The sequence below is a fragment of the Chiloscyllium plagiosum genome, unplaced genomic scaffold, assembly GCF_037043375.1.
Source record: "Chiloscyllium plagiosum isolate Xiang-an unplaced genomic scaffold, Cpla_swu_hap1 HiC_scaffold_7, whole genome shotgun sequence".
NCBI lineage: Eukaryota > Metazoa > Chordata > Chondrichthyes > Orectolobiformes > Hemiscylliidae > Chiloscyllium > Chiloscyllium plagiosum.
Genome location: NW_028270145.1, coordinates 41238406 through 41266298, shown reverse-complemented (window position 1 = coordinate 41266298; position 27893 = coordinate 41238406). Strand labels below are relative to the sequence as shown.

The following is a 27893-nucleotide window of genomic DNA, read 5'->3' as shown; positions in this document are numbered from 1 at the left end:
CTCACATGCTTCCCCACTGAAAACACAGCTGGTAGGAGCATCTAATAACCAACCCTATGATGCCAGAATTTCCACAATCTGAGAATTAAATGCCCTTCTATCACTTCATCATGTGATGTTAAGGCTACGTACAAACATGAAGCCAGCAGTTGTAAAAAAATACATTTAGTCAATAATCTCATGCTAAATATAACAATGTGAAGCTGAGTTTTTAAAAAAAATGGACAAAATTTGTTTTAGATTTCAAGAGCTTAGTGACAGAGTCCTACATTCCATGATCAAGCTACACTAACTATAAACCCTCAAGTCCTTTTGCTAGATTTGCTGACAGATAACACTGTACAATTGCAGAGCAAAGGGGAAAAGGCACAATGGTGAAAAGGACAAAGATTAATCTCATTCAAGGTTTGCGTGCTCCCTGTGGTTTTCTTAATTAGAATGAATATCAGTAATGCCAATAAAATACTAAGTAAAGCCAATGGATTGAAATATAAATTGTCCAATCAATAAAAGAACAAATATTTTGAATTTTTTTATACTTTAAAGAATAAATAGTGTGTATCTCTTAAAAGGTGAATAAATCCACTCTTCTGACTTTTGATAATAAGCTCAAACCTAATGCAGAACAGCACACTTTATTTCCCTAAGGTGTTGTCTGACCCATTCTTTATTTCCAGCAGTTTCTGTTGTAATTTCTGATGACCAGTTCTCCCCCATATTGTGGGAAGATAGGAACAAGGGGAGGCTGTTAAGCCCATGAGCCTGCCCTAGGTTAGATCATCATCAATCATTTCTATTTAACTCATACCCAACTTCCCTTGATAACTATATTTTACAGACGACAAATAAGATCAAGGCTTTGGAACATCTTTAGTGCTCCAAAGCACATTTTTTTATTTAAACAACAAAAAAATTAATTGTTGAAACTTGGACATCAGTAGCATAGAATTTACTGCTTATCTCGAGCTGTCCTTGAAACATTGGTTATGACTGTTTTCTTGAATGGCTGTAAATGTTAGGACATTAAGATTTTGAAGGGGCTTGATGGGGTAAATGCTGTGAGATCGATTAGTCAGCAAATCTAAAACACAGCAGCAAAGTCTCAGGATAGAAGGTTAGTCCTTTCAGGCTGAAATGAGGAGAAATTTCTTCAGTCGGGTTATGTTTCTTTGGAATTCTCTACCCTGAAGGTTCAGGATCTATTGTGGATATATTTAAAACTGGGATTGACAATGTATTTTTGGTGTTCATGGAAGCAAAGGATACGGAGAGTGGGCAGGAGCTGGCCTTGAAGCCTAAGATCAGCCATGATGACGTTGAATGGCAGAGCAGGATTGATGAGTTACTCCTATCTCTTTGGGTGTCGTGGAGGTGATGGCATTTCCACATGCCCACGACTCATGTGATTTTAGGAGCAGAGGTGGGGCTTGCATGAACCCTTTGAAGAAGTGAGCAGCAAATGCTGAGATGTTCCTCTCAATGTTACTTCACTAGAAATACAGTGGCAATGTTGTTTCCATGGGTTACAGGGATTTCTGACACCGTAAAGTTGAAGCAGCATGAGGGAAAGGAGAAATTCTCTGGTATATCTCAGCTACTGTCTCTGCAGAGTTATTGTAACATTGCCAGAGTGTCAGTCATTCTCTACCAATCAACCCTAAATTCTGTTCAAACAGATTTCACACTTTTACTATGAATCCATTAGAAGAAGCAAACACCATGCACACTTGTATCCACAATGCTCTTTGACACTAACACACTTTGCAGCTTTTGGAAGTGGCAGTAACCAGAACTGAGAGATTTGTAGAAAGCAGCACGATATTACAATGTCCAGTGTGAAACTAAATGTCTGAGTGGTACTGCCAGCTTCTCTGTCAGTCTCTAATCAAAGAAATCAGAGGTCTGTGGAAGAATGAGCAGCACTGCATACAATGGCATCCTCATACAGGTTCAAGTTTTAATGACTCTTTCCTAAAAATAAAATGAAGGTTAAAAGGTTTTCTTTCCACCAATGATTACTGTGCAGTGGCTGCTGCAAAGTCTAGGCAATGTGAGACTACCTCCCTAAGCTGGCCTCACACCTGTTCCCTGGATCTGAATTGGGCAGCTTCACGTATGAGTTCCATAACTTGGCTGAAAGCACTACGTATTCATCTCAATGCCAATATAGTATCGTGACTATGACCTGCTACATTAACATTTCCTCCTCAACTTTGCCTCACCCTATAAACGTTGAAGATAGTTCTAACTGACCATTTTAAATTGCAGTCACCTAATTTATTATTCATTAACCATAAGCAGATTGCCTTACAATCAATGTAAAATTGAGTAGTGTCAATTGAACAACAACTTAGAAGAATGTGTTGCTGGCAGTGGGGCAGGACCCTGAATAAAAAGGCAATCACTGACACATTAGCATGTATACAAAACAGTCACTTCTTCCTTTACCATTTTCCTTACGTGCAGGAGCCTGCATAATCTTCTGGTAGCATTCATACTGCGCAGTCATTATTTTTTGCCTGGTGAAGCCAAATCCTTGGTACAGTTCTGCTGTTACACTCCGTGTACTGTTCTCAGTCATGACCACTGCAAACTGATACAAAACAAATATATTGTTGGAGACATAGAACATGTGTAGATCTGTGGAGATGAATATCAGTTAAACTAAGCTTTTATGCAAATCTTTGTCAACAAAACTTAACTAATACTTAATAATTTACATTGTTTTGAAATACTGAACAGCATTTCCATTAGTGCCAAGAAATGAGCTTGTTAGTTTGTCATTTCAGACACCAGATCACCAACAACCCAGCAAACCCCCTCCCCAACTATGCTAAAACTCTCATCCCCACCATTCAGTACTGCAGTCTTCCTCAACAGGAAAAAAATCTTATAGTTGTTACAGTGCAAAACTGGAAATTCCATGAACATGTTGTGCCATGGTTCATTACTTCAAATATACCACATGTACTGACTCAAGCATAAACCTTCAAACTAGATTATTGAGTGGCCTTTACTGAATAGGTACATAGGCAACTTAAGGTCAATTATATCGATGGTATTGATATTTGTGCACCCATTAAAGAGTTCTCATGACGAAAATGCGAGAATTCTCTGCACGTCATCCCAGTACAGCTGGCTCATAAATAATGTAAATTTCCAGTACAAGCAAGTTCACCATCCAAACAAATTATGCAGCTCTACCATTTCATAAGCATAATAACACTGCTTTTATTTATAAGTTGTGTCGCGCACTTGAATTTCTAAACATCAAATGAGAATGGCCAAAAAGGTTTTGATGTATTTGCTAACTGAGTTAATCTCAGGAAATTTTAAAACCTACCTTTGAAATGGAAACAAAGAACAAAAAATGAAACATCCAGTTCCCTCCCATCGAAGACGTTGTCCAGAATAGTTTATTATTGAATATGACAGCCTATAAAAGTGATAGAAAAAATAGCTTGAGTGACAAACAACAACTGGAACATATTAAATTAAGACTCATCTCAGAATAGGGATTGTGCACTTTTCCTGCTTGATATCATATATCATAAGGATTCCATATTTTTGCTGTTTAATATCATATATCATAGGGATCTTGCATGCTGTCTGTTTACTATCACATATCACAGGAATACTACATTGTTGCTTTCTAATATGGTACTCATACAAACACCATGAGCTTTGAATTGCAATTTAAATTTGTAAGTATCTAAGTAACAATGCTCTGTTTTGAATTTGGAACACTTTTGAGCTAACTGACAGTTGTCTATTTTACATTTACAATACAATTTATGATGTGAAATAATTTTCGCTCCACATCAATGAAACTGTGCCAATACAATCCAACAATGTGTTCTCAACTGATGCCCCAATCCTGAGACTTGAATGCGTGTAACTGCATTTTATCAGAATCAATCTGGGTTTTAAAGATTCTTCGTTGGATCCCTGGGCATTCTTTAAACGGATACATAATTCTAAACGTTCTGACAATTCAAGCATTCTCATCTGAATTCTTCACAATTTTAAACTCTGCTAGTCAAGTGTATGTAAACATAAGGATCCAATAGTGGGAAGCAATATAAATTCTTTACAGCTGACATAAACCTATAAACAATTACAATTCTCAGGCAGATTTAATGATTCCGAAATGGTCAATGTTCATGTTACACTTGCTTCACCCATTGTTTAATGGGTTAACTAAAGGGAGATGTTCAAAAGACAATGGTTGTGAAGGTTTAATATTCATTTTAGATTGGTCCCACCCATTACAATGACGCCATATACAGTCTGTTGGTGAAGAAGGTCTGTTCCATCTTTAAGAGGAGGCAAAGGTCTCTGTGCCAACTCCTTAAAGTTCCAGTAATTAGGCCTGACCAAATGTAGTTGTACTCATTCCTTTCATGCAATAAATCTGTGTGTTATCTAAGAACAATGCCCCTTTCTGTAGATACATAATGGTATGTGCTTTAACTCCAATCGGTATATAGCCCTGAAACAAAGCAATGCCAAAGGGGAGTTGCTGACAGTGAACTACCAGCAACAATGCTTACCCAGTATCACATACTAGTAGAGATGGCAAATACCAGCAAGTAACAGGAATAGCCATCTTTGAAATACCACACATGCCATACATTTTCATAGTAGATTGGTATAAAATATAATTATTGAGAATATTTTTCCTGATGGCTTGGGTAGTACAGCAAAATAGAATGGATTCAACATACAGCATGTCTGCGTGGGTTTCCTCCGGGTGCTCCGGTTTCCTCCCACAGTCCAAAGATGTGCAGGTCAGGTGAATTGGCCATGCTAAATTGCCCATAGTGTTAGGTAAGGGGTAAATGTAAGGGTATGGGTGGGTTACGCTTCGGCGGGTCGGTGTGGACTTGTTGGGCCGAAGGGCCTGTTTCCACACTGTAATGTAATGTAATCTAATCTAATACAGCAGTTAATTTGGTAATCTAATATCTGTAGTCACATCTGTTTTTGGCTTTCCAAAGCTGAAACTCAAATACTCACAAACATTTAACTTAATGCACAGGTATTAATTATGACTAAGGAGAAAGTGAGGACTGCAGATGCTGGAGATCAGAGCTTAAAAATGTGAGGCTGATAGGCCAGAGAGGGATGCAGATTTCTCCAGTTTTCTCATTTCCCCTCCCCCCACCTTTTCTCAGTCCCAACCCTCAGACTCAGCACCGCCTTCTTGACCTGCAATCTTCTTCCCAACCTCTCCGCCCCCACCCCCTCTCCGGCCTATCACCTCACCTTAACCTCCTTCCACCTATCGTATTCCCAACGCCCCTCCCCCCAAGTCCCTCCTCCCTACCTTTTATCTTAGCCTGCTTGGCACACACTCCTCATTCCTGAAGAAGGGCTTATGCCCGAAACGTCGATTCTCCTGTTCCTTTGATGCTGCCTGATCTGCTGCGCTTTTCCAGCAACACATTTTTAAGCTCTTAATTATGACTAAGGCTGTCATGTATACACTGATTTGACAAGTATCCCTTTGTTCCATAACAGCCAAAAAGCAATCGCAAACTTACCTCCTCAATAAATGCTCACATATTCTGGTTGCTTGCCAAAGAAGCATTTTGCATATCCAAAGAAGAAAATTTGAAGCATTTAAAGTTGCATGTGTTTATTTTACACAGAATTCCCAAATTAGACACTACATTTAAAAATATTTTGATAGACACAGAGGATTGATAATATATTTTTAAACAGGGTTGTTATAATAAACGCATCCAAAAGAACTTTATAATGTGTGGCTGATATACCAAAAGGCATTCCTCTTTCTAAGCAAGTCATTCTCTTTATAAGACTTCTTAAGGAAGTGCATTATTCGGAGTGTTTTCTCTGCCTACTTCCATTTCAATTCTTCCTGCCTTGAAATTGGGAGGTTTTGAATTTAACTTTATTTCTTTCCATCATTCCAGTACCTAAGTACATGACTTCAGAATAAGAAGTGCCATATCATTGATTTTGAACAAGTTATTTCTTTACAATAATTGATCTACTCCAATCCATATATTCCTCCAAGTGCTCAGGTGCCATGGATTCAGACAAACCCTGGAATTTTCACATTACTTGAGTAGGCATTGGTGATTTAGTTGGTAAAATATATAATAAACAGAAAATTCTGATCTCGATGTTGCAAATAAAATTTCTGATTTTCCAGTTAATATTAAAAGTATGCATTTTGAACTTTGCTAATGAGCAGCAACAACCTTATTTCCTACAATTTGCATCTCATTATCAGCTAAAAACTCATTTCTGTGCAACTCAAAATTCTCCCTTCCCAATGAAAACCAGGCAGCACAAATTCCTGACAGGAAAGCCAGGCTGCTATGTGGTGCCAGCAGCTTTCTATTTTCCCCTTTGGACAGCTCCACCATCATTTCCCCACAAGCTCCATGGATACTGTACTCTTCAATGCTTCATCTACAAAATTGGAATTCATCAAACATCAGCCTCACCACATCATCATGGCTACGTTTGGACTATCTCACACACAACTGAAGTGCTTCGGAATTTTATTTTGGAGCTCAGGGGCACATGTAACTTGCGAGTTTCTGCTGGGTCATTTTGCATGTAATGATGCAGACACATCTTATGCACCTTTTGACTTTTAACTTATTCTCTAAGCACTCATTCAATTTACACTGGCTTGGAGGCTGTTGGGCTTTTTAGCTTGCATTATCTTTTAACCCATAGACTCTTCAGTGCTAACTGACAAGCTGTCAGCATCTCTAGTTTGTATCACGTTTTGGCACAGCGGGAGAGAGAGTCAGTTTATCAGTTCAGAACCTTAAAAAGCCAAGGGGTGGGCAGGTTGCTGTACGGACATCATGCTATATCAATGTCACACCTACAATATGTGTCAGCAGCTAATATGGTAAATACACTTCATGTGTTTCAGGCAAATGGCCATGTCTGAAAGTCCAACAGCAAGTTCTTAGTGAAGTGAAGGGGGGTCTGTGGTCAGTCAAGGGGTGTCACCACTGTCAGTCAAGGGGGTGGTCTGATTCCAGTTCAGGACATTGGCCACTGTCAGTCAGGCTCTTAGTTCTATCAGAGCCCAGCAATTAGTATCCTTGCAATCCAGAGACTGGGCCATGATTCGCCCTGTAGGTCAAATGTAACCAGTCTGAAGAGTTTATGCATGAAACATTGACTCTCCTGCTCCTCGGATGCTGCCTGACAGGCTGTGCTTTACCAGCACCACACTTTTCAACTCTGATCTCCAGCATCTGCAGTCCTCACTTTCTCCTCCATGAATCTAGCATCCTTACTTTCATTACCTAAGTCTCTTAGAAACCCAAAATAAATGGAAACTAAGAGTTTCCAAACTGTTGTATCGGCTGAAGCAGGGCTTTTGCATGGAAGAAATGGGTCAACATCCCATTCCCATGCTTGCCAAAGGTACATTGACCTGAATTTTCATGCAAGTAGTTTGGTCCATGGTGCAACTGACGACCTCTGTGACCACCTGGATGTTACTAATTTCTCTCATACCATAATCTGTCTCCAATTTTTGTCACCTTTCACTCATTTCTCAGGAGTGGCATCAGCAGCAATCTTGATGCATACTGCCTTCCATAAAAGCAGCCTGCACCTCTGGAATAGTGAATGAAGCAAGTAGTCTGGAGACAAAATATTATAAAGCTATATCCCTGTGGTGTCACTCCAAATAGAGCTTCTGACATCACCTTGAACCAAAGTCAGATCATCAGTGGCAAAAACTTTAAAACTATTGGGCAAATACTTCAGTGCGCTCATAACCTGTATAATTTCACAGATAAAGGCATAGATTTCATAACATTACAGCAATAAAGTTATCAAACGAGCCCCTTCCCATTGTCTGTGGTATTAATCCAGCACGTTACATAATATGTAGTCAGAATGTGGAACTCAAAACCCCAGGGAGAGGATGAGTGAGAGGAAGCTAGGTAAGCCTATGTGAGAAAAGAAAATAAAGGATTATACTGACAAATTTAGTTGAGAAAGGGTAGCAAGGCAGCTCAAATGAAACAAAAATGTTGATGTGCACTAGACTGAATGGCTTTTATTCTGTGCTGAATAACCTATGTTATATAATAATTCTATGCAGTTTACTGAATTGCATTCATACAGATACTTGCAGATCGCAAATACTTTTTCAAATTCATTCATGAAATGTCAATGCTGCTGGCTAGACCAGCAATTATTTTCCATGCCTATCTGCCCTTGAAAAAGTGATACTGATCCAAACTCTTGAACCACTGCAGTCTGCATGTAGGACCACCCACAATGCTCTTAGGGAGAAAGTTTTAGTGTTTTGAGCCTGTAACAGGGAAGGAATTGCATCATAGTTGGTCTGTAGCTTGGAGGGGAACTTGCAGGTGCTGGTATTCCAATGCATCTGCTGCCTCTGTGCTTTCAGGTAGTAGGGGTTAAATGTTTGGAAGATGCTGTTGAAGAAGAATGGTTAATTGCTACAGTGCCTATTGTAGATGGGTCACACTGTGCATTGCTCAGTGGAGGCAACATATGTTGAAGATGATAAATGTTGCTAATCAAGATGGCTGCTTTGTTCTGGATGGTGTCAAACTACTTGAGTGTCGTCAGAGCTGCACTCATCCAGGGCAAGTGGATGATATCCCTTCACCCTTTTGATTTTAATCCTTGTAGGTGGTAGACACGTTTTGGTGAATCAGATGGTGACTTACCTATCGCTGAATTCCCATGTTCTGACTAGTTTTTTTTTTAATTTGCAAGGTACTTAAACAGTTAATTCAGTTTTTGATCAATGGTAACATCTTTAAAAATAAAATTGTCTCAAAATGTCATGACCCCAGTGATTTAGAAAATGACAGCTGGGGAATTCGGTTTTTAATTTTTCTAGGCATGAAAGATTCCATTTAATCACAAGTCATTTGGAATAATTTCAGAACATATTATAATCAAAGTCACATTCCCAAGACTGTAATCTGTACAGCATGAGCTCATTTTCACATGACAATACATAACATTGAAGTTAAGAAAATTGTTTATAAACATATCTGAAAATAATAGTAATCTATAATGCTGTAATCTATCCAAACCTGGCACTTGTTACTTTTGTAAAATACATTCTGTCGAAGATCAAGTTAAACATGATCCAATCTTGAATATGGATATTGTTCATTCCGATGTTATTCATATTTTAAATATGAGCAGAAATGCTTTGTAGAGGCAACTCTAAGCGAAACATTTTCTAATGAGCTTGAAACTGAGACACATTTGTGTAGCTCTTTGCTTGAAGATAGCACCATTGTTTATGAACTGTTAATTGTTTATGAACCTAGACCACTCTGATAGACTCATTTGAATTAAAATATTTAACTGAAGAAGGTAAATTAGCTACAAAACATTACTGAGCCTCAAAGTAAAATAACTTTAATGCCAATACAAAAGAAATCACAGGACACAAAAACAGGGAAACTCAGCAGGTCTGCCAGCATCTGTGGAGATAAAGCAGAGTTAATGTTTTGAATCCTGTGACCCTTATTCAGAATGGGGTCACTAAACTTGAAATGCTAACTCTGCCTTCTCTCCAGAGATACTGCCAAACCTGTGAGCTTCTCCATGCTCTTGGCATGCTCTCCTGTACTCATCAATGAACGATGTTTGATCCCCTGGTTTGATAGTATTGATCGAGTGGGGAATGTGCTGGGCCATGAGGTTACAGATTATGCTAGAGTACAACTCTCCTGCAGCTAGAAGGCATAGCCTTAAAATAAAGGGAAGCGAATTTAGGAATGAGTTGAGAAGGAGCTTTTTCATCCAAAGGGTTGTGAATCAGTGGAATTCCCCGTCTGGTGAAGCAATTAAGGCAGTGAACGTTTTTAAGGCAAAGACAGCTTTTTAAACAGTAAAGGAATTAATGGTTTAGGTGAGTGGGCAGATAAGTGGAGCTGAATCCACAAAAAGATCTTGTTGAATGGCTGAGCAGTCTCAGTGGGCCAATCTTGAGCTGCTAGATCCATTCAAACTCTGTCCCATTTAGCACAGTGATAGTGCCACACAACACGATGGAAGGTATTCTCAATGTGAAAGCAGGACTTCATCTCCAAAAGTGGTCGCTGTCATCGATACTGTCATGGAAAGATGCATCTGCAGCCAGCACATTGGTAAACCTGAGGTCAAGTATGTTTTTCCTCTTGCTGGTTCCCTCACCACCTGCCACAGACAAAGACTAGCAGCTACGTCCTTTAGGACCCAACCAGAACAATCAGTAGTACTTCTGCTGAGCCACTCTTGGTGGTGAACATTCAAATTTCCCGTGGAGAGCACATTTTGCACCCTTGCTAGTGTTGTTCAACATGGAGGAGCAATGATTCATCAGCTGAGGGAGGACAGTATGTGGTAATCAGCAGGAGGTTTCCTTGTGCATGTTTAACCTAAAACCATGAAACTTTAAGGGATTCGCAGTCAATGTTGAGATCTTCCAGGGCAACTCCCTCCTAAATGTATACCATTGTGGTGCCACCTCTGCTGGGTCTGTCCTACCAATGGTAAATATCCAGAGATGGCAATGGTGGTGTCTGGGACTTTGTCTATAAGATATTGAGTTTTTGATTATTAGTCTGTCAGGTATTGCTTGATTAGTCTGTGAAACAGCTCTACCAACTTTTGGCAACAGTCCTCAGATATTAGAAAGGAGGACTTTGCAGATTTGACAAGGATGTTTCTGCCATTGTCTTTTTCTGTGCCAGGTGTTCCATCCCATTTCACTTCTGTGTTGAAACCTCATTGTGACTGATGAGTAGTTTGCTAGGCTATTTCAGAGGGCAGCTAAGAGTCAACCAATTTATTGTGGTTATGGAATCACAGGTAGGCCAGAACAGGTGACAATGTGAGATTTCCTTCACGGAGGACATTAGTGAGCCATTCAAATGATTCATGGTCATCAGTGGATTCTTAATTCCCAATATAGAGTCATAGAGTCATAGAGATATACAGCACAGAAACAGACCCTTCGGTCCAACTCATCCATGCTGACCAGATATCCCAACTCAATCTAGTCCCACCTGCCAGCACCCAGACCATATCCCTCCAAACCTCTCCTATTCATATACCCATCCAAATGCCTTTTAAATGTTGCAATTGTACCAGCCTCCACCACATCCTCTGGCAGCTCATTCCATACACGTACCATGCTCTGCGTGAAAATGTTGCCCCTTTTATATCTCTTTTATATCTTTCCCCTCTCACCCTAAACCTATGCCCTCTAGTTCCCTTTGTTTATTCATCCTATCCATGCCCCTCATACTTTATAAGATCACCCCTCAGCCTCCGACGCTCCAGGGAAAACAGCCCCAGCCTGTTCAGCCTCTCCCTTTAGCTCAAATCCTCCAACCCTGGTAACATCCTTATAAATATTTTCTGAACCCTTTCAAATTTCACAACATCTTTCCAATAGGAAGGAGAGCAGAATTGCATGCAATATTCCAACAGTGGCCGAACCAATGTCCTGTACAGCCACAACATGACCTCCCAACTCCTGTAATGAATACTCTGACTGATAAAGGAAAGCATACCAAACGCCTTCTTCACTAACCTATCTACCTGTGACTCCACTTTCAAGGAGCTATGAACCTGCACTCCAAGGTCTCTTTGTTCAGCAACACTCCCTAGGACCTTACCGTTAAATGTATAAGTCCTGTTAAGATTTGCTTTCCCAAAATGCAACACCTCGCATTTATCTGAATTAAATGCCATCTGCCACTTCTCAGCCCATTGGCCTATCTGATCAAGATCCTGTTGTAATCTGAGGTAACCTGCTTCGCTGTCCATGACACCTCCAATTTTGGTGTCATCTGCAAACTATACCTCTTATGATCGCATCCAAATCATTTATTTAAATGATGAAATGTAGAGGACTCAGCACCGATTCTTATGGCACTCCACTGGTCACAGGCTTCCAGTCTGAAAAACAACCTTCCACCACCACGCTCTGCCTTCTACCTTTGAGTCAGTTCTGTATCTAAACAGCTTGTTCTCCCTGTATTCCATGAGATCTAACCTTGCTAACCAGTCTCCCTTGGGGAACCTTGTCGAATGCCTTACTGAAGTCCATATAGATCACATCTACCACTCTGCCCTCATCTATCCTCTTTGTTACTTCTTCAAAAAACTCTATCAAGTTTGTGAGACATGATTTCCCACACACAAAGCCATGTTGACTATCCTTAATCAGTCCTTGCTTTTCCAGATACATGTACATCCTGTCCCTCAGAATGCCCTCCAACAACTTGCCCACCACCGACGTCAGGCTCACTGATCTATTGTTCCCTGGCTTGTCCTTACCATCTTTCTTAAACAGTTGCACCACATTAGCCAACCTCTAATCTTCAAGCACCCCACCTGTGATGATCGATGATACAAATATGTCAGCAAGAGGCCCAGCAATCACTTCTCTAGCTTCTCACAGTGTTCTAGGGTACACCTGATTAAGTCCTGGGGATTTATGCATTTCAAGACATCCAGCACTTCCACCTTTGTAATATGGACATTTTTCAAGATGTCACCATCTATTTCCCTACAGTCTATATTTTCCCTGTCCTTTTCCACAGTAAATACTGATGCAAAATACTCGTTTAGTATCTCCCCCAATTTCTGCGGCTCCACACAAAGGCCGCCTTGCTGATCTTTGAGGGGTCCCATTCTCTCCCTATTTACCCATTTGTCCTTAATGTATTTGTAAAAACCCTTTGGATTTTTATTGAATTCAAATTCCACTATTCGTCTTGGTGGGATTCAAATCCAGGTCCTCAGAACATTAGCTGAGTTTCTGGATTAATAGTCGAGCAATAAAATCACCAGGCCATCTCCTCCCTCAATATGATTACTCACCTAAGGTCATTGCTGGAAGAGAGATATGTTCCAAAGTGTTTCATCTTTCACTCATCAGGACAAACCCATGAATGCCAAAGTTAAAACAGTTCATACTGCAGAAGAAAAGAGTGAGAATTGATCTGCAAATCAACTCTGATTGGCTGAGAAGTTGCCACTGAGACAGTAACTAAGAATCACAGGCTCCCAAAGCTTCTGGATAATTCAAAAAAGGTGCAAGATTTGACCAGATTGCTTTCATTTGTAAAGAACAGATCCCTGCATATGAATGTATTTTGCTTCTGGCAAATGTAAATACGCCACTTTATGAACTCAACTGATTATCTTCAATTTCTTGTTACTGTAATTATTGGGTTTTGCAAGCTGGCTGATTATTGTCTATGCTCTGTGTATAAGAAACAGACAAGGAACTTTTATTTGGTTCAATCAGCCAGTTGTTGGAAAATAAGGTCAATATTCCTGGCATCACATCGGCAATGATATTCATTCATGATTTTGCTCAAACATATGTTGGCAGAAGATCATTTTAGACAGATGGCACCATCCTGTTAATGGAGAATACCACTTAAACAACTAGTGCATGGAAACACTGTGAAAATGCTTGCTTAACCCTGTTCAATTTCTTTCAGGGCAGCAGAGTTTTGGATGCCCCCAAGTCTATGGACTGTAGAATACGTGAAATCAGTCACTAATGCATTGAATAACTGAGCTGAGAGACATGAGTGGGGTATTCAGCAGCAGATGATCTGAGACAGGGTAAAGTCAGACATTGTTATGGAGGGGGAGATAGGCAAATTTTGTGATGACATGAATGTGTTTGAATCGAATGTATCAACAAGAATGCAATCAAACTGGCTTACTCTCAGACTGGCGCTACAGAGAGGGATGAAGTCGGTAACTACAAAACAGAGTTTGGAGTCCAGGCTTAATGTAAAAGTATCATTTTTCCAAAGATTTAATTGGAGAAATTTCTGCTCATTCAGTACTACTCCTTGAATAAACAATCTGATCATTTAGCAATAGTGGATGAGTCAAGAGAGGTGATGGTGAGATAGAGTTGAATGTCATCAGTGTATACATGAAAATTAATACTGCTCTCTTCACATATCTATATCATTTAGCATATTTTTTCAAACTCCCCATAATTTGCTTTAATACGCATTTTGCAACATCAGCAAATTTAGCCACAATACAGCTGGTTCCTTCCGCCAAGTTATTAATATTGATCATTAATAATTGAAGACCCACACTGATCTCTGTGTGCATTCCACTAACTAGTTATATTTTGTTAAAGTGAAAATGATTCATTTATCCTGACTCTGTTTCCTATCGGTTAGCCAACCCTCTATCCACACTATCGTACCACCCTCAACACCATGAGCTCTTATCTTCTGCAGCAAGTTTTAAAGTGGCATTGGAATTCCAGTTTGAAATCCAAACAAATCATCTTTACTCACTCTCCTTTATCCACCTTGCTTGTTCCATTCTCAAACGGCTCTATATATTTGCCAAATACGACTTTACTTTCAGCAGGCCATGTTGACTCTGCCTGATTGTATTACGATTTTTGAAATGTTCTGCTATTATTTCCTTAATGATGATTTCTAATATTTTCCCAATGATGGATGTTAGGCCTAGCTGCTTGCTTCCTATCTTCCTTCATTCTTGAATAGAGCTGTTACATTTGGGGTTTTCCAATCCACTGGAACCTTTCTCCAGAATCTAGAATGCTTTAAAAGGTTACCACAAATATATCCAAAACCTGGACATCCAATTTTTTTAAAGTCCTTATGATAACGTTATTTGATTCATTGGACTTATCAGTGTTTAATACTAATAATCTTCCTTATACCTTCCCTTTAGTTATCAAGATTATTTTAATTTCCTCCCTTCCCTTTTGCTGTTTGATGTTCCACCATTCTTCAAATATTTTTGTGCTTTCTACTGTGCAGTTGAACATAAAGTATTAGTTCAAGTTCTGTCTCTCCCCTTGTTCCCCATTTTTAATTCCTCAGTCTCATCTTCTAAGGAACAGATGCTTACTTTCAGTACTTTATTCCTTTTTTATATACTTGCTGTTTGGAATTTATCAATCTTAGTGGCAAAGAAATTCATGAGCTCCTTATACTTGCTATTCAAGGTGAAGACAAAGGAAGCAGGAGAGCTGGGGAGAGAGGTGTAAGAAGGAACTGGGGAATTATAAAGTCAGAGAATCATACAGCAGGGAAACAGACCCTTCGGTCCAATTTATCCACGCTGACCAGATAGCCTAAACTGATGTAGTTCCATTTGCCAGCATTTGGCCCATATCCCTCTAAACTATTCTTATTCATATACCCATCCAGATGCCTTTTAAATGTTGCAATTGTACCAGCCTTCACCACTTCCTCTGGCAGTTCAATCCATACACTCACCATCCTCTGCATGAACATGTTGCCCCTTAGATCCTTTGTAAATCTTTTTGGACTTCCCTTTTCTAGCGAAAAAGACCTAGACTATTCACCTTAGCTTTGGACTGCCCTTTCCTAGCGAAAAAGACCTAGACTATACACCCTATCCTTGCTCTTCATGATTTTATAAACTTCTACATGGTTACCCCAACCTCCGATGCTCCAGGGAAAATAGCCCCAGCCTATTAAACTTCTTCCTATAGCTCACACCCTCCAGTCCCAGCAACATCCTTGTTCAAAAACAGTCCCCAGATCCTTACCATTAACTGTATATTCCTGCCCTGTTTGCCTTTCCAAAATGCAACATCTAAATTAAACTCCATCTGTTTTGCATTCCAGGGTAATCCTGTAATGATGAGCAGTTTTAGCAAATAACAGCATGACCCAGTGGTGTCTAAAGGGATCCAGCCAGACCTGGTGATGGACACCAATGCCTTCAGTGGACTAAGAAACAGTGATGGTTCAATGTCTGAGACATCGCCAGAGGTTGTCCTACAATGTTGCCTACAACAAGAAAAGATTGTCTTGTGCTCCTGGGAACCACATCGTGTTCCTGTACCAAAGCACCAAAGTCTGCATGTGGCATCTGTCCTGGACAACTCCATGATATTTGGACTGCTTGACCCAAAGTCCTAATGGTATTATCAAAGACCAAGGTGCATGTCAGTTGAGCTTATAGTAGTTCCATGAGCACCAAAAGTGACAGAAATGAGCATACATTCCTTATTGAGGAACAGAAGATAGCCATGGAGGTCCTGAAGGCCCAAGCACAAAGCCAGAAATCCAAGTGAACCATCTAGGTAACAATTGAAAGTAACAAACTAATTGGAAAATAAAGTGTTAACTTTCCTTGGATAATCTTTGTTTCTGAAATCTGATTACCTATTTCAGCCTGAGCTTGTTTTCCTCTTAAAAGAGACCTGCTTCCTCCTTGCCACACTCAGCAGCCACTGTTGAAACTGACCTTAAACAAGTGTTTATCCTCTCTTTTGTTTCTGACATCCGCAGGAAATGTTGAAAATCTCAACGTCCAACTCTTCCGCTATCCAGGAGTACAGCTGCCAGAAAATTACAACCTCCTTTGCCGATATATGGTCTTCACAAACTAACTCCTGCTTTAACAGTGAACAGCACTATCCCAATACAAGGATCTTAAATGACAGGAGGAGTGTAATGACTTATACATCCTTGTATCTCCTTTAATCTCGGCTATCTCACTGTACTGGATAACAGATTTAAAAGCTGCCTATTAACATGCCGAACTCCTCATTCCAATACATATCTTTTTTTTGTTCCAATAGCTCTAGCTTTTCTCTGTGTTAAAAGTAATGGGTGTGAATTAAATGCTTAAGACTGGCCAATCATTGAGCAGGGGGGTGTAGTACACATGTAAAATCTGCTCCATTCAGCACAGATTGTAAGGTTAAATTCAGCTCGCGAGAAAAACGAATTGTTCCAACTTACCTTTATATTAATATTTTCCTAATTATTTGTTTTAGACACTGGTAAAGTTACTTTGTGACAGATTTTCACAAAATTTTCTTTGCAGAATGTCAGCCACACACATACACGTAAACATTTGGTTTGGTCAATCTACACATTTGAGGTCTAACGTCTTGTGAATTTGATCCAGAGGATTGATGCAAATATAAAAAGGACTTTGGAAAAGTTATCCTGTATTATTTTGTAGGAAAGTCATGAGTTTCCTGTGGCCTATTTCTCAGGTGACAACCTGAGTGAAAAACCTTTATTTAAAATAGCTGAAAATGTGTTGCTGGAAAAGCGTAGCAGGTCAGGCAGCATCCAAGGGGCAGGAGAATCGACGTTTCGGGCATGAGCCCTTCTTCAGGAAGCATGAGCTTCTTCAGGCTCATGACCGAAACGTCGATTCTTCTGCTCCTTGGATGCTGCCTGACCTGCTGCGCTTTTCCAGCAACACATTTTCAGCTCTGATCTCCAGCATCTGCAGTCCTCACTTTCTCCTATATTATTTAAAATAAGCCGTTTCAAAGAAATATCCATGATAATATCATCCACCCGCTCTGGTCTCCATAACAATTTAAAATACATTTTGTCTTGGTCTACATGGAATCCTTGCATGACAGAAGTATAAAAGTGCCATTAAAAATGTGTTTCTTGGCATTGACAGCATTCACCCTCAAATTATATACGCTAAAACAGAGTCTGCTCCTATAACAAGAAAACCCTCAGACTACCCCACACCTTATCTCTCCAACCTTATCCAGTTGCCTTTATCTGCTCCTACTCTCTAAGGTGTCATTCCAAAACATCTCCATCTTCTACTTTTAAAAACCTGCTCAAAAATTAGCTTTCACTGATGCTTTCTGCCTCTTCTTTTCCCTGTTTTCACATTTACTCGCCTGTGTCTACTTGTGAAGCATTGTGGGCTTTTTTTTTAACATGGAAGACATTAAAGGTAAGTCTTGCTTTCTACAGAGGTCACATGATTTTTCGTATTTGCCAGGATGTCTAGCTAGCATACATCACCTCATAGGTCAACTTAACACAATGATTAAATAGTGCAAACACAACATGTTTGACAGATGTGCTGCTTTTATCTGCTCCATATCCCATTCAGAACTTGCTTATCTTAACTCAAATGATGCATTCAGGAACACATCAGTTCCACAGCTGTTGAATCCACCAAATGTCAAACAGACTGTGGTTCACACGGATTGTTTAAGAGTGTTTCTGCTACCTGCACGACACTATTTTCTTTACTTTTTGGAAATCACTTGTTTGCATCTTTCTTGAGGTTGTAGTTAAATTTTAGACAAAAGTCTTTTTCTTTTTTCTTTTTTTCTTCTTTGGGAATCGAATGTTACATGCAAAATAAAAAAAAGACAGCAAAAACAAACATGCAAAAATACTGCAGACACTGGAAATCCTAGTATGAACAGCAAATTTAAAAGTACTCCATTGGATCCAACATTATAATGTAAGGAGAGAAACTGAATGAACAGGCTGAAATTTACACAGCAGCAGAATTTGCACTGTCACCTGACACAATCCAGGGCAGTACTTTGCTGACATATTTAGTGTCACTGCGAGCTATTGGCCCAATCCCTAAAACCCACTGGCCCGACTGAAAAAAACAGTTGCCCATCAGTTCCAGCTGTGCCATGGTTAGCACTGACTGACCGTTGCTGGGGCTGGCTGTACCTGGAGGATAAGAGCGCACTGGCAGCTGCAAGCACTGAGAGGTTACTATGTGGGGACTCGAAGTACCAGGTTCAGTCAGGTGGGACACAGCTAGGGCTAACATGGTGCCAATGCATCAGCGGCGGCTGTAGCTGCTGTTGCGGCTCCACTGTCAGCCAAAGAGTGCTAAAGGAAAACGACTCCTGCCTCACTTGCCCACTAGGATGGGGGGATGAGGGTTTGCTTGGCTGATTTCCCAAATGATATCAAGCCCCAGTAGCTGGCAAAGCATTGGCTGGAGTGGAACAAAGCCTTTATTTGGCAACATGAGAGGCTCAATTTGGCTGCAGGCAGATGGGTCATCTGCCACCTCTCCTGCCAGTGGGACTGTGGCAGGGAGAAGAGAGGCATGCCACTCGCACCACTCTAGTGCCACTTTCCCCCGCCTGTTGCCAAAGTAACATTCAGCCCAAACGTTTCAAGTCAACAACTTTCTGATAAGCCCAATGAAGTGAAACAATGCGGTGGATGTTACAGGGGGCGGGCGGTCCCCATCACTCTAAAGGCCCAATATAAATGCCAGAGGCAAACTTGACCCTGCTGCAAAGAAAGGATCTGAAGCAGGTGGCAACCAGGAATGGGGAAAATAGCTGTGGCCTGTTAAGGAGATATCAAGGTGTAGGCATCTCCCACCATTGGTTCACTCCAGTGACTCCACAGCAAAGCTTTTAATGAGGCAACATTCATCACTTTAAGGTACCAATTGCCCCAAAGGCCACTGACACCCCAGACATCTTAGTAATGTTGAAGCATGCCAGGACAGGGGGCAAGGAGACAGCAGGGAAGCATGTCATTTCACAGGACAGCAGTAAAACAGATTCTTGCAAAATGCATTCATGTGATATGGGTGTCATTGGCTAAGCTCGCATTTATATTGCCTGGAAGTAGTTAAGAGTCAACCACATTGCTGGAAGTCTGAAGTCATGTTTAGATTGGACAACATATTGCCTTCCCAAAAGAAATTAGTCAACAAGATGGTCTTTACCACAGTCAACACTGTCACCACTGGGCCAACTCACTGTACTAGTTTTCCTTCAATGAATTTAAATTTCATCATGATGGATTTGCACCCACATCCCCGTAGCATTAGCCTAAGAAGCTGGATTGCTTGTTCAGTTTTTATTCCACTGCACAACTCAACTAAAATGACAATCCATCCCTATTTAAAGGAACAATATACATATTAAATTATAAAATTTTAGACGCACATAAGTTCACACAATATGAGTAAACCAACAGTAGCATTCCCTGAAAGCATAATAATTTGGGGCACATACTTGTTTTTATCATAACCAAAACAGGAATGATCCATTTTACCAGAGTAATTTACATGTAAAGTTTTTTTCTTACTCCAGCATATATTTATCAAAAATATCATCATTTGACAAGAAACAATAAAAAGAACATTTTTTTTATTCCCTTCTACACTTTAATCAGCCCCTGTGGCTTTTTTTCACTTTTCTTTTAGTTGTCTCCTTACATTTTCATTAACTTGACTATGTTCTGTGACTGTGTCACCTCTGAACTTTGACACCGACTGCTAACTCGACTTAATGGTTGGATTTGACACATTCATTGATTCGATTTAATACCCCAATCCACTTTGCTGAACAAAATGATTTTGTGATGCATCAAATCTTCAGCTTGTTCAAGACTTTACTATTTTACTTCCACTTAAGACTGTAGGAGATTTCTCATGGTCTACCTGTGTCAGATTTTCTCTCTCAAATATGTAATCTATGTGACACTAATGGCGCCTCTCTCCAATCTTAAAGTGATGTGAATGCATCTTTCATCTTTACAACAGCTCCAATCATATACTTTTCCTTATCATCTCAGAGCTTTTCACAATCATCTTTTGACTTACTCTGGAGTCTATAAGTTTCATGCCATGTGTATCATGTCTTGCTTTTCTCTCATTTTGCTATTAACACCAGGCTGAACCACACTAAATCTTGTCCTAGCAGTGTGTTTATTAAACACTAATAAGATGAACAAACTATTGTAGACTGTGGGATCATTCTGTAAGAAAGCTAAACATTAACTAACTTATGTAGAAGAAAAAAAGAAACATGATTTGTCACCTAGGAATTACTTTTCAAAGGCCTTGTTGTAATCCATATGCTTCTTTCAGGAGCATTGTTTAATGCTGCATTGTATGCTGATATTAGAGTACACCTGATTACATTCTTACTCAGAAATACTTTAAACTCTTCAGATGTCTCATCTTCTATACATTTACAGAACATATGCTGGTTTAGCCTGCAATGTCTACATCATGAATGAATAACAAAATAAAACTGTGGACTATTATCAGTCACCAAAACCTCTCTCCTATTCCATTAATTGCAAACCAGCCTCTCAAAGCCTCGATGGATTTGGCACTTGTGGTATTGGACACAGACTCAATATTTACAAGGCTATAGTTATCAACTAAAACAAAGTGCTCTTTCCCTTCCACTTTGAACATTTACCCACTTCCATAGTTTTCTTATATTTGACAATGGTGTGAGAAGAATATTAGTTTGATAATTTTTCATTCTGACACTTTTCAAACTTTCACAAATTCTTTGATATTTCTATTTACATTTGGATGTTAGTAGTACCTTCTTGTTACTGCTTTCATTCAAACTACCCTCAACTCATTAAGCCCGTGAATAGTTTTTTTTCTTTAAAACTCAGTGAAAAACTGGCTTCTAAACCACTTTGGAGACAGCCTTGACCTACATATGCCATATGTCTGCAATTTTTCATCATCGTATTCTTCAGGCCAGCCATTCATGACAGAATGATCACTTTCCTGGTGAGTTTCTTCACAAATTTATTTGGCAGTCACTGGTATTCCTGATGAAGAGCTTATGCTCAAAACGTCGACTCTCTTGCTCCTCGGATGCTGCCTAATCGGCTGTGCTTTTCCAGTGCCACTTCTTGACACCGGCATGTCACTTGTCTATGTAAACTAATTCACAGTTAATTCAGTGGCTGGAAATTAATCAATTTTCACAGGAAAATTCTAAAGAGTATTTGTGTCTGCATGATGTGCGTACTTACAAGATTTGATATCATATAGATGGACCATCAAAATCAATGTCCATCTCCAAAGCTGTGCTGCCAGGATAAAACTTCCTTCCTTGAAACGAATACGATCATAAGGGTTAATAAAGTAAACTACATATTGTACAAGTATTTAGGGACTTACTTAATCATGTATGATTGTTAAAACCTCTTTCTTAGCCTGTGAACAATTTTAGTTCTGAATTTGTTGAAATATGCAAAGGAATTGCCCCAGGTTACTGCACACCATCTTCCTTTGTGTGAGATAAAATTACACTTAAGCCCTGTGGTGAGACATTGTTTAATAAGACCAAGTTTTCTTTGGGGTCATTGTGGGTCAAAACCATCATTGTCCATTACTTTTTTCCTTCTTCAACTGTTTACTGACAGTCCACAAGACAGCTCAAAGGTAGAAGACAGAGAGTGGTGGTGGAGGGTGATTTTTCAGATTGGAGGCCTGTGACCAGTGGAGTGTCATAAGGATCGGTGCTGGATCCACTACTTTTCATCATTTATATAATTGATTTGGATGCGAGCATAAAAGGTATAGTTAGTAAGTTTGCAGATGACACCAAAATTGGAGGTGTAGTGGACAGTGAAGAATGTTACCTCGGATTACAACAGGATCTTGATCAGATGGGCCAATGAGCTGAGAAGTGGCAGATGGAGTTTAATTTAGATAAATGCGAGGTGCTGCATTTTAGAAAAGCAAATCTTAGCAGGACTTATACACTTAATGGTAAGGTCCTAGGGAGTGTTACTGAACAAAGAGACCTTGGAGTGTAGGTTCATAGCTCCTTAAAAGTGGAGTCGCAGGTAGGTAGGATAGTGAAGGCAACATTTGGTATGCTTTCCTTTACTGGTCAGAGTATTGAGTACACGAGTCCAGAGGTCATGTTGTGCCTGTACAGGACATTGGTTAGGCCACTTTTGGAATATTGCATGCAATTCTGGTCTCCTTCCTATCAGAAGGATGTTGTGAAACTTGAAAGGTTCCAGAAAAGATTTACAAGGATGTTGCCAGTGTTGGAGGATTTGAGCTGTAGGGAGAGGGTGAATAGGCTAGGGCTATTTTCCCTGGAGCGTCAGAGGCTGAGGGGTGACCTTGTCGAGATTTATAAAATCATGAGGGACATGGATAGGATAAATAGACAAGGCATTTTCCCTGGGTGGGGGAGTGCAGAACTAGAGGGCATAGGTTTAGGATGAGAGGGGAAAGATATAAAAGAGACCTACGGGGCAACTTTTTCATACAGAGGGTGGTACGTGTATGGAATGAGCTGCCAGAGGATGTGGTGGAGGCTGGTACAATTGCAACAATTAAGAGGAATTTGGATGGGTATACGAATAGGAAGGGTTTAGAGGGATATGGACCAGGTGCTGGCAGGTGGGACTAGATTAGGTTTGAATATCTGGTCGGCACGGACGGGTTGGACCGAAGAGTCTGTTTCCGTGCTGTACATCTCTCTGACTCTATATCTCCAATCTATTTCACTGATCCAGTGGAACAAATGTATTACCAAGTTGGGGATGAACTTAGAATAATACATAACAATCCTAATGAATGTTCGAAGTTCTCCTTTGTTCTCTGATCTCTTTACTTTCAAAATCCCCTCAATCTTCTCCTAAATTAGGTGGATACTTCCATTGTCTATTTGGTGAATTTGGTATGTTAAATTGAACACCATGAAGCAACACCTTTTTTAGCTTTCACTCCTTACAGTTGAAGTTGATATCTGAATTTTCCAACCTTACTACATGCTCGTGCTCTGTTTTATTGTGAAGTAGAATCACCTCAGAAACAGCAAAATTCCCCTATCCTACTTCCTACCTGACCTGTGATGCTCTGGAACACTGGTGGATGCAGTAAACACCCCAAATAGCAACATTTCATATAACCCTTTCTGTGTATGAAAAGTAAGAAGTTATTTGCTTGTGTTATAATTCTAATTATAAATTCTTATTATAAATATACATTCGACATATGTATCTTACTGACTTCATTTCCATTGGCTAAATTAGACAACAAGTCTTCACTGGTAGGCAGTGACGGTAGTATAATACTCAATCATTTTGTTTACCCTTTACCTGCAAGGCTGAACGGATCCATCTGCTTTTTGAATAGCACAATGCATGGATTCTCTACTGTTCACATTCCCAGTTGTCCCTGTTCTTCTAAGCTGGGCCCAAAACATCTGCTCACCTTGTAAGCTTGAGATAGGGAACATGAAAGCTATTCCTGCATGATAATGGCTACCTGGATTAAATTTATGAAAGGACCATTTTCAATCATGTTTGGGCCTGATTTGATCCCAGTCTGCTTCAGATTAGCCTGCAAAGGGAGGATGTCTCAAAGGTTGAATAATAGGTAAAGCTAGCTGTCTCATGTTGCTCCTTTTCAGTACACAAGTGTTTTTCCCAACTAACAGGATATTGCTGTCAAGCCAGAAAGAAAAACATTTTGCAGATCACAGAAGCAAATAGGATGATTAGTGAGCTTCAGTTTCATTGCAGTGCCGGGTATACAGGCTCCATATCCCAATGACTGGTGGACTATATCAAACAATATTAGCCACCATATATTTCAGCATACCAACCATAGCTGAAAATGTGTTGCTGGAACAGCGCAGCAGGTCAGGCAGCATCCAGGGAACAGGAGAATCGTCGTTTCGGGCATAAGCCCTTCTTCAGCATACCAATCATACCCAACCAGCCCATGCGAGACACTTCAAAACACCATAAACTGTGATTCTGTAATTGAACAACATTTATAAAACAATCCAGACTGTGTTACATCTTACATTGTTTAAGATTATCAGATGGACTTTGGGAGTTTAATGCATTTGTTGCTTGATAGAAGCTACATACATGCATACTCAAGACCTTGGTTTATGTAGGCAAAAGAAAATCATGTATGCCTTGCAACTTTATCTTTGGGAAAAGGATGATGAAGACTGCCAATGTGTGCTTCATTCCCATGATGACACACTGACCAATCAGAATCTAGCTGCCTGCATTGAGAACTAAGGTTGTCAGTTAACTGTTCTTATTGCAACGCCATGCCAACAATAACCCAACCAATCAGCAGTCTCATCTCATGCCATTTAAACTTGGGTCCTGATGATTGCAAATTTAAAAGTTTTGACATCCTGTCTCTTTTTTAGTTATGTTTAAGTTCTGTACTGCCAAGCAATTATTTCTAGCAGACACAGATGCAGTTGTAACAAGGTTAAAAGCAAGTTGTGAATCTCCAACTTTCTTCTTTATTGTGGATACCCTGAAAAATATTTTCAGTCCTATTACTCCCAACCTCCATATGCTGCCTTTCTCCCTTTTGACTGAGTGTAGCTTCCTGCTTGATACCATCTAAATTTATCAGTTGTTTACTGGAAGATTTCCAAGCTGCTGAACTAGATTTACAACTACCATGACATTGACTGATGCATGGCTGTAATCTGGAGCTTTACTGTTTCCTCTACTGCTGCATACTGTTTGTCTATAATCGACCTTCCCATAGGCAGAGCTTCTCCACTGGAATTAAAGGCATTTAAATGGTTGGTGGTGACGGAAGCAATGGTAGAATCTAAATATCTGACTCTGAGACTGCGAATTTGGCGATTGCCGTCTGCTTCTCATTGATTCTGGATTAGTGGTGCTGGAAGAGCACAGCCGTTCAGGCAGCATCCGAGGAGCAGTAAAATTGACATTTCAGGCAAAAGCCCTTCATCAAGAATAAAGGCAGAGAGCCTGAAGGGTGGAGAGATAAGCTAGAGGAGGGTGGGGGTGGGGAGAAAGTAGCATAGAGTACAATAACTGAGTGGGGGAGGGGATGAAGGTGATAGGTCGGGGGCGGGAGGAGGGTGGAGTGGATAGGTGGAAAAGAAGATATGCAGGCAGAACAAGTCATGGGGACAGTGCTGAGCTGGAAGTTTGGAACTAGGGTGAGGTGGGGGAAGGGGAAATGAGGAAACTGGTGAAGTCCACATTGATGCCCTGGGGTTGAAGTGTTCCAAGGCGCAAGATGAGGTGTTCTTCCTCCAGGCGTCGGGTGGTGAGGGAGCAGCGGTGAAGGAGGCCCAGGACCTCCATGTCCTCGGCAGAGTGGGAGAGGGAGTTGAAATGTTGGGCCACAGGGCGGTGTGGTTGATTGGTGCGGGTGTCCTGGAGATGTTCCCTAAAGCGCTCTGCTAGGAGGCGTCGTTGATATTGAGTGTACTTCCCCTGCTCGTTTAGGAAGGAACTCTTTCACAATTTACTATTATCATTTTCCACTATTTCCATGGCTGTGACTATATTACAGCCATCCTCATATATTAGTTCATTGTCTTTACTTAAATTTTATTTTTGTTTAGGCCACCTCTGAACTTGTCTCTAAGATCAATTTCTAAGCTTACATCACTCAGTGATGAGAGAATTTCTTTACTTTAGGAATATAATCTGTAAAGTAAAGGGTTAATTGTTCGAAGATTACCAATTTTCTTGGGTGAAAGGAGCTATGTCACAGTGACATCAGTTAAAAACCACACAACACCAGGATATAGTGCAACAGGTTTATTTGGAATCACTAGCTTTTGGAGCGCTGCTCCTTCATCAGGAAGCTGTGGAGCAGGATCATAACACAGAATTTATAGCAAGAGATCACAGTGTCATGCAACTGAAGTGATATATTCAGTTTCAGTTCATTAATATGTAAATCCCAGAACTTTTTTTAAGTCACATTCTCAAGATAACAAGGTTTTATCAAAAAAAAGTGCCACCTCAGCTCAGACAATGCATTAAAGATGTGAGGTTAGACTCTGGCTATATCCCAATCTTGAGTCAGATTGGTTCTATTTCCAAAGTCGGAATTTATAAAATGTTACATGGACTAACTGCCTGCATAGACTACCTGCAGCTTGTGTGCTTTTTGTGCAAGATAGAATGTTTCTGCAAATACAATTCTGAAAATGCAAATTTACCCCACAGACTTATATGTGTGTATGTGTGCAAGTGAGGGAGAGAGAGAGAAAGTGTGAATGTGAGTGTATGTGTGTGAGTGTTAGTGCAAGTGAGAGAGTGTGTGTTTGTGTGTGTGTGTATTTGGAAAGAATGTGTGCGTGAGCTTCACTGAGTATAAGCCTGTGAGAGGGTATGTGCATGGTGTGAGTGTGGGGAGTGTATGTGCGTGAGTCTAAGAAAGCATGTGTATGAGAAAGAGTCTGTGTGTGTGTGAGTATATAAGAATATGTATGTATGTGTGATTGTGTGTGTGTGCATGAGAGTGTATAGTGTAGTGTGGTCACCTGTAGTGTGACATGAACCCAAGGGCCCAGTTGAGGCCAGCCACATGGATACCGAACTTAGCTATCGGTCTCTGCTCTGTCACTCAGCGTTATTGCTTATCCCAAAGTCCATCTTGGAGGATGGTCAGCCGAAGATCCAAGGCTGAATGTCTCTGACCACTGAAGTGTTACCTGACTGGGAGGGTACATCCTTGTCTGGTGATTGTTCTGTCGTATCCATTCATCTGTTGTCATAGCTCTGCTTGGTCTTGTCAATTACCATGCCTCAGGGCATCCTTACCTGCAGCGTATGAGATAGACAACATTGGCTGAGTCACATGAGTAGAAAGTGAGGTCTGCAGATGCTGGAGATCAGAGCTGGAAATGTGTTGCTGGAAAAGCGCAGCAGGTCAGACAGCATCCAGGGAACAGGAGAATCGACGTTTCGGGCATAAGCCCTTCTTCAGCATACCAATCATACCCAACCAGCCCATGCGAGACACTTCAAAACACCATAAACTGTGATTCTGTAATTGAACAACATTTATAAAACAATCCAGACTGTGTTACATCTTACATTGTTTAAGATTATCAGATGGACTTTGGGACTTCTTCAGGAAGGGCTTATGAGATAGACAACTCAATGTTGTCTATCTCATACACTGCAGGTAAGGATAATCTGAGGCAGGATACATTGGCAAGATCAAGCAGACGCTATGATACTGGATGAATGGACACTGCACAACAATCACCAGACAGGGATCTTCCCTCCCAGTCAAGGAACACTTCAGCGGTCAGGGACAATTGGCTTCGGATCTTTGGGTGACCATCCTCCAAGGCAGACTTCAGGATACGCAACAACACAGAGTGGCCGAGCAGAGGCTGATAGCCAGGTTCAGTACCCATGGGGACGGCCTCAACCGGGACCATGGGCTCATGTCACATGACAGGTAACCCTACTACAGTATATACACACACACATACACACACACTGTTACATACTTACACACTCACGCAGACCCGTTCT

General features: G+C 40.4%; 1 protein-coding gene and 1 pseudogene across 3 annotated transcripts in view; one reads left to right on the top strand and one right to left on the bottom strand.

The window, feature by feature from the left end:
- The window catches only part of calcrlb (calcitonin receptor-like b), an 85146-nt gene that overhangs the window by 33375 nt on the left and 23878 nt on the right, over positions 1–27893 (bottom strand). For 2 of the 3 annotated variants that reach the window (XM_043693437.2, XM_043693436.2), the window contains exons 2-3: positions 3344–3436; positions 2449–2593 (exon numbers count right to left, since the gene is read on the bottom strand). In XM_043693437.2, coding sequence (XP_043549372.2) covers positions 2449–2593; positions 3344–3394 — 196 coding nt within the window. In that variant the 5' untranslated portion in view covers positions 3395–3436. The remainder of the gene's footprint in view (positions 1–2448; positions 2594–3343; positions 3437–27893) is intronic. The other variant, XM_087988958.1, reaches the window with a different exon arrangement.
- LOC122551477 (large ribosomal subunit protein eL34 pseudogene) lies at positions 15787–16120 on the top strand (annotated as a pseudogene).